Source organism: Tiliqua scincoides, chromosome 7, assembly GCF_035046505.1.
Source record: "Tiliqua scincoides isolate rTilSci1 chromosome 7, rTilSci1.hap2, whole genome shotgun sequence".
NCBI lineage: Eukaryota > Metazoa > Chordata > Lepidosauria > Squamata > Scincidae > Tiliqua > Tiliqua scincoides.
In genome coordinates, this window is record NC_089827.1 from 10,801,576 (window position 1) to 10,814,305 (window position 12,730).

A 12,730-nucleotide genomic window follows, 5' to 3' on the forward strand; every position below is an offset into this window, starting at 1 on the left:
AGAGTCTCTGCTCTGCTGTCTCTAATGTCATATCACAATCACGCCTCTGAGCAGCTTGGCTGGCACGCCTCCTGCAATGCCCCTGGGGACTTGTCGAGATGCCCGGTTTGGGAACCTCTGGATTAGGTTATAACATTCATAAGATAACATAACATTTACAGCACATAACATTTACAGTCATAACATTTCAGCACAATTCTATGCATTTTTACTCAGAAGTAAATTCCATTGTGTTTCGTTGGTCTTACTCCCAAGGCAGTATACGTAAGACTACAGCTTTGGACATGAATTTTTCATGAGAACGTTGTTTGCCTTGAAACGAGTGAGAATTCAGGAAGAAGGGAGTAAAGAAGGAATGCATCACTTTTTCCAAATACGCTTTCAGTCTGGTTTGCTGGTTCAGAGCCAGCTTTCTAAAAATCCTTAAAATATCCCCCTTAACTTTACAAGAAACATGAACCAGACCGCGTTTTGAAACCTGAAACTGGGTTTTTAAAAAAGCTACTAAATTATATTGGTCAAGGAGAAGTGATTCCTTTCTGTTCACCCTACCATTTTCAGTTCATATGTCTCAAAATATATTCGTTACATCTTTTAAAGAGTTCCGACAAGAACCACATTCTTATAATTTAGACTAGTCCTACTAGGAAAATGTTATGACACAACATAAACTATCTTCAGAAACTAGTACATCATGAACCAGGCTTGTAAAAGTGGATGGAAAAGTTGTCTGTTAGCAAATAAACACATACGCATACAAAACCTATTTGAAAAACCTTGCTCTTAAAAGTTGGCAATCTGAACAAGCTGCAGAATATTTCCAACACATGGAACAGAATCAGTGGCATAATTTTTTTTTTCCAAAGGAATTGACATCTGTTTGATATTTTCAATATGAATCCCAAATGGGGAAAGTTACAGGTACATCTGGATCGTGATAGAAAGCACTGAGATTCTTTTGCTTTTTTACTAGTCAGGGAAAATGTGAAGAATTATTGTTGCTGATCTAAAAACATGCAGAATATCACCTGCAATGGTTAGCTATGCAGATCACTCCTGCATTTGGCTAAAGGCCTTTGGTGGGCAACCTTCAGTCTCGAAAGACTATGGTATAAGCCTACAGCACCTGGTATTCCCAAGCGGTCTCCCATCCAAGTACTAACCAGGCCTGACCCTACTTAGCTTCCAAGATCAGATGAGATCGGGTATGTGCAGGGTAACAGTTGCTGCTTAAAGGCCTTTACTAGGTTAACAGTGGTTCTTGTACACGTTGATGCCTTGAATCCTATTTAGCTACTACAGCAGCCTACTCTGCATTCAATAAATGGACATTCTGCTCCTTGCAAATGCCATTTAGCCATAAAACACACCTACCACCACAACAGTATAAAGCAGAAACCATCCTGTCCCCCCACCACCAACTTTCTTTAGCCTCAATTAAACATACAGTGGGCCTGCTGTAGCATGAATTTGGGACCAGCAGATTTCATTACCCATGGGTCCCCAAACCTGCAGGTCGGACCCACATGGATGCTCCAGAGCCTTTGCGGCCCTCAGAACACTTTCTAAGGCTGGGTGACCAGATGCAGTGGAGGACAGAGTGCCTATACCTTTAAACACTTGGCAGGTGCAACTTTTTAAATCATCCACACTGAGCTGCACCTGCAAAACGGCCTCTTCTATACAATGCTTAAAATTATAGGCACTCTGTCCTCCCTGCACCATCACACCCCCTCCCCACCCTCCCCCTACTGTTTCTTCACCCCTGTGCCACTCAATGCAGAACTTGCCTTGTTTGGTATGGGTTGGGTCTTCTGCTGGCATGCACAGGTCGGCACAGACCTTCACACCAGCACCAGCAACTGCCATGCTGTCATGAAGTGCTTTACGGTACCTTTGTGATGGCTAGCATCAGCATAGCACGTATTACTTGGATGCTGTGTTGGGCCTTTAAGTTGCAATCCTATTCACACTTACCTGGAATCAGGTCTCACTGAAGTCAATAGGGTCTACTTCTGAGTAGACATGTATAGGATTGTGCTGTAGATTTGACAATGTCTAGCTACATTTTCTTCATAAAATGCACCCTCATAAAATATATTTCAATGTGTTTAATGTAGTTGCCAAGCAAATGAATTACTAGCTCTACAACGCATTTTTTGATCCAATAGGGTGCCAGAAAGGCACATGACATGGCATGTTTATGACTGAAAAGCAACCAAGTTGGAAAACAAGATTCTATATCTGAGATAGATTTCCAGAATAAAAACTGTCATGTTTTGATACATCTTTGAATGACTGAATCTTGAAGCATGGTTGAAATACATTGAATTCCATGAGCTATAGAGTCTAGGCTCTTGTTCATGATTCATATTGAAAACAACATAGGCATTAAATGATCTCAGACACTTCTGATGACTATAAGTGACAGAAATATTATTGTCTGGGACAAATGACAATTTATGGTTATTATTAAAACCAGTAATTTTTTCCCCATAGAAATTCTGCTGAATGAAAACTTCTTCATAGCTTTCAAGACTAGGGGCCCAATCCTATCCAACTTTCCAGCTCTCATGCCACCATGCCAATGGGGCATGTGCTACATCCTGCCGTGGAGGGACAGTCATGGAGGCCTCCTCTAGGTAAGCAAGTTTGTTTCTTTATCTTGGGCCTGCATTGAGGCTGCATTGATACTTGAAAGTTGGATAAGATTGGGTCCTAAGTTGCTTTAATGGAGGAAACCATAGCAGAACTGGTGTTTAAAAACAAAACCAGTGGCGTAGCTAGAGGGGGTGCAAAGTGCTAAGTTTTGCAGGGGGCATCACTGCAGCTTGCAAGCAGCCCCTTCCCCTCCCCTTTAGAGTCATTCTGGGCGGTGGGAGCCAAACAGAGGCAAATGCTCGGAATGGCTCTGAAGGGCAGCTTGCATACTGCGGTGAGGCTCCCTGCAAAACTTAGTGCTTTGTACCCACTCTGGCTATGCCACTGAACAAAAGGACATGTACAGTGAAAATAGGGACTGGCCTGACTAGACTGAGCCGGAGTGAGATTGTAAGAAGGGAAAGTGACCAGGCTATTGTTCCCTTAAAACACTAACACATTCAAGTGTATGCAAATTTCAAACTGCCCATTGCTCTACATTGGGAAGGAGCTGAATTTTTTTATTTTAGAAAGATAGTATGCAACAACCCTTGGCTACATGATTATTCAATTTCTAGACTAGCAAATTCTAGAATATAAATGGTAATTGTTAAAAACAATTTGATGCGTTACTGTGAGCAAAAAAAAAAATTATTACTCCAAGCATTCTCACCTAGATGGGGATCTTCATGTCCACTCAGTTTCCCTTCTTCAAGGACTATAACTGTATAACTATATTGCAAAAGGATGTTTTGATATAACTGCAGGTCTTGATTACTGCCAGAAGAGGGGACGTATAGGATTACTGCTCTTGCTTGGCTTCTGAAGTATTTAAAGATGGAGTTCTCAATCTATTACAAAGAACAACAAAAGAATAGCAATGAATTATGACATACAGGAAGTTATGTTGTATTGCAAGTGCGTATGGCAATACAAGCATATTGTATGGCAAGTATATATAGCTTCGGACAACCATATTATTAACATGATAATAAGAGTAACCACGTAGCAATAAGGCCATTTGAAAATTACCATGGGATAGTCTTTTTACTGTCCATGAGTAGTCACTTTGAACAGGAGGCTCCCTTATTATAAGGCAGCGGTTCCCAAACTGTGGGTCCAGGACCCATCAGCGAGTCATGAACCAATTTTTGGTGGTTCGCAAAACTGACAGGGCAGATTAGGCAGTGTGCAACAAGGGTTAAACAAACTGCTACAGAGGGCACTGCTGCTCTAACCACCTTTATAGCCATACCCCTTGGCATTTATAAACCTGGTAGCAGCCTCTAGAGCCTCTAAAAGGTTTTGGAACTACCATGGTAAGGTAATTGTCAGGTGAATGAGGACCCATCCTATCTGTGCTTCCCTGGCTCCATTGGCTGCAGCGGGCACCATTTTGGCACCGCTGCATCCCTGGGCACTAGGGAAGCTCAGGATTGGGCTGGCCATTAATGGGTTGCCTGAATCCACCTTGACTAAAGCCCTCTTCAGATAATCTTGATATTTCAAGATTCAGTGAAAATGTGACAGGCCAAATGGAAGCTTTCTGGTTAGCCCCTGCACTGCCGGTCCACACCCCTGAACATTCCTATGTTCAGTGCTTGTTTGCAGTCACAAGCACTAAACACAGGGAGAGTTCCTCCCTATGCTGAGAGCCCTGGCTGATCAAGGTTCCCAGGTACAGGAAAGAACCTGACATCCAGTACCTGCTCTCTACAGGCAAGCAGTGACGTCTGGAATGCATGGCCAGGGAGAATGCCAGCGTGTGTGTGGGTAGCTGCCTAGCTGGCACATTCCCTTTAGCCCTTCACACTTAAGGTGAATGCTGGAATAGTATTTTAGTTTAACCTGTTAGTTAAAAGAGTATAAACTGCTTTGGAAGTGCACCTACTACCCCATAATCCCTTCTGCAGTACTCATTCTCTGCATGCCATTTCTCCAGCTAAAGAATGGTGTGCATAGTTTTCTCTGTTGATGATGGCTGCTTTTTATACCTGCACATGAAAGCTCCTTATGGTGCAGAACCAGTCATTATAGTCACTTGCCACAAGTAGAACCTATAATTCTGCACTCTGTTGTTCAATCTGCACTGAGGAAGTTTCTCAAGCCAGGAACAGATCTCCAGATCTCTGTTCCTGACCTCCAGGAACAGAAATGAACAGGGTCAGAGCCTGTATGACCTTGCATGTTCTTGACCAGTTAGAAAAAAGACTGTCTTACAGAAAAAGATGCCGCTTTATCTTAAGAAGCATTTTATTTACTTAAAATATGCACATCCCACCTTTGAGTTCCACAGGCTTTCAAGCTGGCCAATATAACCAGTAGCATGCAGGACATTTGATTACATTATGTCACACTTAAAGTAAACCGATTAAAATAAAGCTGAAACAGGAAAACTGGTTAAAAGCTCAGGAGAATAAAATATTAAGCTGACATCTGAAGACTAGTCAAGTTGTTTTTAACATCAGCAAAATAGATGTCAGTTTCTAAAAAACAAGTCCCAGTCGACACGATGGCCACTGTATTTTGAAGTTTCTGAGTAGACTCAAAGGCAGCCCAATGGACAACTTCTTACTATTCGCAGGTGTGGATCAGTGGCATAGCTATATAGGGAGTGCCAAGCGCTAAGTTTTGCAGGTGCCTGAATGCGCAGTCCAAGTGGCCTCTCCCCCTCCCCCTCGGAGCCATTCCAGGCAAGGGGAGCAAAACAGAGCTGTACAGGAAAGGGGAGGGGCCACTTGCACTGCACGTTCAAGCTCCTGCAAAACTTAGTGCTTTGCACCCCTTCTAGCTATGCCACTGGCATGGATAACTGTGGTCAGGGAATTAGCTATGGGATGAATATTTTGATAGAATATAAGGGGGGAAAGCTCTCCATTTAGACAGAAACATAACAGTTTGGAAACTCTCTTTTGGGATGTTGTGGCCTGCAAATACAAATTATGTTTCCACCCAGCTGAGAAGTTCAAAGATGCTCAGACAAATTTCCATTTTGCTAAATGTGTGGCTGGAATGCTCACACAGGAAGGGTTCTGCAAACAAGCAGTTATGGGTCTTCAAATGGGCTCTGTCTAAAAGGAGAAAGGCAGATGTTTCAATGTAAACAAGTGTCATTCAAAATGCTTCCAGTTGTTGATGAGTCTGGTAGCAAGCTATAAAAGTGATTCTGGCTGCAGCCTTCCCCTCCCCCCCATCACAGGAAGTAGCTTTATGTTACACTTGGCTCAAGTGTAACATTCTCTGCAGGAGGTAGGCACATAACTCTGTTAGATCTTTGATGAATGACAAATACTTTTCTAATATAGAACGTGCATCTTTCCTGGGCTCTGATCAATAAAAGTGACACCTGAGAAAATATCTGGTTCCCATTTTATTCCATATATCAAACAGGCACATAAAGCAGGAAGGTTTGAAATATTCCAGCAGTCAAGAGAGTTGTGTTCATAAGCAAACAGGAGAGGAGAAATAGGAAATGATCAGCTCACAGGGGTTATATTACACTGTCTTGTAATTCATCCGCCCCTTGTCCTTGTTGTATTTATAACCCATTTGCCCAATAGCGAGAATGTGCTATTTTACCTCAAAACACCCCGTCCAGACCTTTTTGACCCACTTCCTCCTCCTTCTCCCCCACCCTTTTCCTGTTATCCTCAATCAATCTTGAGAGCCATCAAAAACTCCTACTACCTTCCACTTCTTCCACTGATTTATTGCAGCATCCGTACTGGCTTTGGATTTTATTCAAGTAGCTATGTTTGTGTATCCATTGTAGGAATTCTGTCTTGAAATCAGGGAAAGTGGATCCCCTTGACTTAGGAATGGCTCCCTCTCTTGAGACTTTTCGGCGAGGCCTGAAAACCCTTCTGTTTAAACAAGCCTTCTGAGTTCTCGGCCTTTTTAACATCTTTTATATTTTTTACAGGCCTGATTCTTTTATGATTTGCTGCTGCTCTATGCTCTTTTTACCGGACTATTTTTTATCTGACTGCTGCTTTTATGATATGTGTTAATATGTTTTTATTTGTTTTAAATTATGTTTTTAATCTGTTTTAACCTGTTGTAAGCCGCCTTGAGTCCCTTTGGGGAGAAAGGCGGGGTAATAATAATAATAATAATAATAATAATAATAATAATAATAATAATAATAATAATTGTTGTTGTTGTTGTTGTTGTTGTTGCGGGGGGGCTTGTTTCAAAGTAAGAGATTTACATTAAAAGTCCAACTTGTACTCAAGGAAAGTACTTGCAGGAGGAAAGCAAAACTATGAATATATTTAAATATACATATCTGCCTGAGGAAGACCTTATAAGTTCTAGCCCACTGCAATTGAAAGCAAGAGTGGCATTAGGGGGTCAGGCAGATGGGGCATTGCCAAAGGCCCACACTCATCAACACACTACTTAGGTTAGCCCCTTAATCCTTAGCAGCAGTAATGCCCAATGCACCATCAGGGGCAGGTGGGGGGCACCAGGGGGGCAGTCAAAAATTTTGCCCCAGAGCTCCCAGCAACCTGGCTTAGCAACGCCTGAAGGTCTAATGGAAATAATGGTCTTTTCGTTTCTGAGTTTACAATTAGCAAAGAAAATGTTGATGGGGAAAAAAAAATAGTTGGTAATAAAATGACATAACTGGGATCTCGCCAATGTAAGCAGCTATTTTCCATCAGAGATAGCGATAGTGGTTAAAAATAGTTTTTTTAAAAATGTCCCAAGTCAGTTTTGGAAAACAACACAATAGATTATTCAGCCTTTCGTTTCCAAAGTGTCTAGACAGAAAGCTTTTCTCTGTTTCTAGAACTGGGGTGGCCAAACCGAGGCTCTGGAGACACAAGTAGCACTTTGACACATAATAATGTGAGTTCACTGAAATACGTTGGGTGAGCTTTTTTTGCATCACAGTTAATATAAAAGGTTAATAACAAATTTTCAAGCTTTCTAGTTATTTTCCAGGTATAAACTCAGAGTCCATTGCATTAAAACACAAGTTTAATTTCCATGGTGAGTAAATGTATTTAACAATTTAAAAGCTTCTTAAATATTGTGGCTCTCAGACATCTCAAGTTTATCATGTGTGGCTCTTACATTAAGCAAGTTTGGCTACCCGTGTTTAGAAGGAAGCAATTCAAATTACTGCCTTGTGGCCCAATCCTATCCAGCGCCGGAGCAGCAGCTCCAAACAGTTATGGCTGCACCCTGTGCTGGAATTGAGGAGGTTGGAGGTCTCCTCAGGGGAAGGGAACAGTCATCCCCTAACCCAAAGTAAAGCCCTAGCCTGCTCAATGGTGATTATCAAGTCTGTGCCAGCTATTTTGCTGGCACGTAAAGTCCCATGTCAGGCTTCTGAGCCTAACACGGGGGATAGTATTCAACAAAGAAGGCCTCTGCTCGTGCCATCTCCCTTCAGGCCTATGCCTCCACCACCTGCCCGCCCTCCACCCAGGAACACCTCCTCCATGCCCAGTGGAGCAGTGGCGCTGAAATGTCTACCGCTACATCCTATGGGCACTGCTGTAGCCACCAGATTCTACTTGGAGGAAGGGGACTTTCTAGTTATCTGGCTATTTCCAGTGCAGACTGGCAGTGGACTTTCCAGGCGACACAGAACATATGATCTCTGCCAGTCCCACCACCCTCCCATATCAGTTACTCCCCTACCCACCCTTCCTCCACCCCAGAACTCCTCCCCTCCCACCCAGAAACTCCACACTGCTACCTGGCGGTGTGCCTTACCATGGGCACTACCTTGGCATCGGTCTCCTAGCACTGGGCCCAGCACCAACTGACACAGTCCCAGCACTGGTGCTCCTTGCTCTCCCGGTGCCATAAACGTGCTTTATGGCATGTTTATGGCACCCAGCACTGGGAGGGTTGAGGATTGGACCCTCAGCCATTCACTGCTTGTGGTGGCCAGGTCATGCTCACTGGTATGTTGCATTTGTGACAGCCGTAAAGCTGTTTATGCTGCTGGAATGATCATTCCAGTGATATAAACGGCCCATAGGATTGAGCTGTAAGAGAATAAACATCCATTGACTGGACAAAGAAGAACCTGGCTTCTTTAGTAGAAAGCATTCCTTTTCCTTTGATATTCAGGGTTCTTGGTTTTTCAAATTACCTTAGTTACCAAAAACACTTCCTGCAAACAGGACTGGATTAAATATTTTAAGGATTCTTTTCAGCCAGTGTGATCCACTGGAAAAGAAGTCAGCCTGAAAGATTTGTGTTCAAATTACAGGGATTGTTTCACACTTTTTGTCTACGAGGCAACCTGAAACACGTGTTACATATTTAGAACCATTATACACATCTGTGTATATATGTGCATGTATGTGTGCATGTGTATATTCTTTTATTCTGCACATTTACAAAAATAATGTAGGTAGTAAATAAATGTTAGGTAATACTGGTGTTCATGTTTTGGGGACATTAATATCAGACCAACAATCTACTATTTATTTCCCCCTTTATTTTGGCTATATTTCAAACTATGCTTTAATGAAGTTTTAATTAAAAAGTCTGTCAGGTTTAATAGGTATTCCTGCTTGCAAACAAGTACTATTAAATTGTTAACCGTGCTGTATATAAAATGTCACCATCTCGACTCATGCTGTTCTAATTATTGGTTGGAGTCTGTCAAAATTTCCAGTGTTATGGAAACAATGTTCCAATTTATGCAGAGGTTTGCCAATTGTGCTTTTTCAACCCCCCTTTTCATATCCATAAAAATCTACTTCAGGCTGAGACTTGGCATGAAAGGATTCAGTATCAACCAATGAAAAAAGTCTGGTCAAATAACATATCCTCCTGCTAGTCATTAGGTTTTTATACCCCCCTATCAAAAATGTTGGAGGATGGTTTTACTTGTCCAAGTGGAGAATTACTTGTTATACACAAGAACAATTTTTAAGCAGATTATGTGCGCCTGAGACTTTAATGGAGTGTATTTATCTGGTTAAAAATGTCGGACAAATGATCCGGAAGATTTGTTATACATGCAAAGTTATGGAATCTATTAAACATGGAATGACATGTGTGTGTATACATATCGGATACAAGCAAAATGACCCAACACTTTCTCTGATGCAAAATAGCTGCTTAAATAGAAAAGAGGCGCAGTCACCACCGGGTTTGGAAGTCTGATCTTGCAAGATTACATGGAAAGGGGCAAAAAAGCAGAGTTGGCCCTGCCATGAAGCAGAATGGGTCACGTTAAGAAGCAGAATTGGAGGCATTTGTCAGGCTAAGGGTGCAATCTTCCATGGCCAGCGCACCAGTCCAGTGCACGTTGCCATGGAAATTGCATGTGCATGTTTACTCAGAAGTAAATCCCATTATAGTCAATGGATCTTACTCCTAGGTAAGTGTGGATAGGATTGGGCTCTTAGTATTCTCACATGTGAAAATGGAAAGTACCAAATGGAAATCTTTAATTTTGGGTTTTCTCCCCAAAGGAGATTGTGGGAAGTGGAAGTGATTTAATAGAAAATAAAGAGGAGATATAGTTGGCAACCTTCAGGCTCGAAAGACTATGGTATCGCGCTCTGAAAGGTGGTTCTGGAACAGCGTCTAGTGTGGCCAAAAAGGCTGATTCGGGAGTGACAATCCCTTCCACACTGGGAGCAAGTGCAGTCTGTCCCTGGTCTGTCTCCCTGGCTATGGGCCTTCCTTCTTTGCCTCTTTGCCTCAGACTGTTGGCCAAGTGTCTCTTCAAACTGGGAAAGGCCATGCTGCACAGCCTGCCTCCAAGCGGGCCGCTCAGAGGCCAGGGTTTCCCACTTGTTGAGGTCCATTCCTAAGGCCTTCAGATCCCTCTTGCAGATGTCCTTGTATCGCAGCTGTGGTCTACCTGTAGGGCACTTTCCTTGCACGAGTTCTCCATAGAGGAGATCCTTTGGGATCCGGCCATCATCCATTCTCACGACATGACCGAGCCAACGCAGGCGTCTCTGTTTCAGTAGTGCATACATGCTAGGGATTCCAGCACATTCCAGGACTGTATTTTTAAAAGAAAGGAGGTCACAGGTCTGTGATATTGGGTCAGTTTGGATGCTACTTTAAAGTTTCAACAGGAGCGAGTGATTTGTTAAATTTTAATGTGCCAGTACCCTTTAGAACCTCATTCCGTGACACCTCTGTTTAATTCAGTTCATCAGACTTTGCCCCTGAGGTCAGTCCAGCTGCAGGCATTTGCCCTACATCTTCTGTAGTGAGGACAGATGCAAAGAATTCCCTTGGTTTCTCTGCCATCTCTCCATTCTCTTCAAGCTTCCCTTTTATTCCCTTGAGGTCCTGGTGCCTCCCTGGGAGCTTTCCTGCTTTTGTTGAATTTCAACAAGTTTTTACTGTTGGCCGTGCTATTTTAGCTATGTGCTCCTCCTGTTCTTTTTTGGCATCCCTTATTGCCAGCTGACCTTCCTTCTGCCAGACTTTGTGTTCCTTTTTGTTCTCATTTTTTGGGCAAGATTTCCATTTGCTGAAGGAAGCCTTCTTGCTTTTTATAGCTTCCTTTACTCCAGCTTCCTTGCTGGAGTTCTTCTGGACACACTGGTGCCTTCACTACTTAATGGCATACCTAATTTGAAGAGGTACAATTTCCCTCCCCCCATCTCTTTCAAAAACCTTAGCCTTCCCCAGCAGGAAGCACCCTACAATTAACCTAGACAGACACAGAGAAGGAAGCCTATCTAGCCCCTTCTTTGCTGCTGCTGTTATACATGGAGTTTCTGCACGCATTTTCCTCTCTGCTCCTCCTCGCTGCCTGACATTAACACTGTGAAGTTGCTGGACTGGCATGGTCAGTGCGAGAGGTTCAAATCCCCAAAACTTCACTCCTGCCCCAAGAAAGCAGGCAACTGGACCTCAGGGAAAAGGCTGTGGCTCAGGCATGTTTTGCATGCAGGTTCAGCCTCCAGGTCAAGAAGATAAAAAATTCTGGTTTGAAACCCTGGAGAGTCATTAGTCGTCTGTGTTGACAGTACTGACCTAGGTGGACCAATGCTCTGATTCAAGATAAGGCAGCGATTCTCAACAAATGGCACTCTGACAACCAGTGGTACTTGAGGTGTTACCACCAGTGGTACACACGGGATCTCCAGACCCCACCGCCTAGCAGCAAGACCAGTAATACAACCCAACAAGCAGCAGTAGCAGGTTTGGAGGGCAGAGCCCCAGCATGTGCTTTATGTATGCTCAAAAAACCCTCCTGCACACCCTGAGCCTCTTACAGGGGTTTGTCATCTATCTTCCCTGTATCTTGGGTGTACCACCCGACTCAAGGTCAGGTCCAGTACCACACTGAACGCCTGAGTCAGCCTGTCTTCGTCACCCCCGAAGGGTCAAGGCAACTGAACTGCTCAGCCCGCAGGACAAGCTTAGCCAGACTGGTCAAAGGCTTGCCAATTAGCCTCCTCAAACTGGTCAGGCATCATAACAGCAGTCATGGTCTGCCCCTGAACTTGCTGCCTCAGATTGGACACCAGATGTAGCCAAAACAGCCCACCCAACCCTGTATGCATCCAAGTGACCAATAGATGAACGAAGGGGGAAACCTAGCCTTTTAAACCCACACTCCACCCTAGGCAGTTTCTCCCTTTGTTTGGAGTAGGTAAAAAACAAAAACTGCCAGCCAGGGCCAGTGAGGCTGACAGCAAAAAACTTCTATCCAGCCCTGAAGGAGCGATCAGCTAAGCTCAGATTGTCTGTGGGGTAGGAGGGTGGGACCACTGGGTCAAACTGAGCTCGGTCTTGCCTCCAGTGCGACTCCCCCACTCAGCCTGGTGCACAAGGTGAGGTGGGGGCAATGGACCGTTAGCACAGATGGTGCGCTAACAGATTTTCTGCCAACATGCAAATACATGTCGTGAGAATGGATGATGGCCGGATCCCAAAGGATCTCCTCTATAGAGAACTCGTGCAGGGAAAGCGCCCTACAGGTAGACCACAGCTGCGATACAAGGACATCTGCAAGAGGGATCTGAAGGCCTTAGGAGTGGAACTCAACAGGTGGCAAACCCTGGCCTCTGAGCGTCCCGCTTGGAGGCAGGCTGTGCAGCATGGCCTTTCCCAGTTTGAAGAGACACTTGGCCAACAG

General features: G+C 43.8%; 1 protein-coding gene and 1 pseudogene across 1 annotated transcript in view; both read right to left on the minus strand.

Annotated features, from left to right (window-relative positions):
• CPED1 (cadherin like and PC-esterase domain containing 1) overlaps positions 1-12,730 on the minus strand; it is a 116,059-nt gene that overhangs the window by 86,872 nt on the left and 16,457 nt on the right. The window contains exon 3 of the mRNA XM_066633651.1: positions 3,314-3,491. Coding sequence (XP_066489748.1) covers positions 3,314-3,491 — 178 coding nt within the window. The remainder of the gene's footprint in view (positions 1-3,313; positions 3,492-12,730) is intronic.
• LOC136657879 (5S ribosomal RNA) lies at positions 1,115-1,234 on the minus strand (annotated as a pseudogene).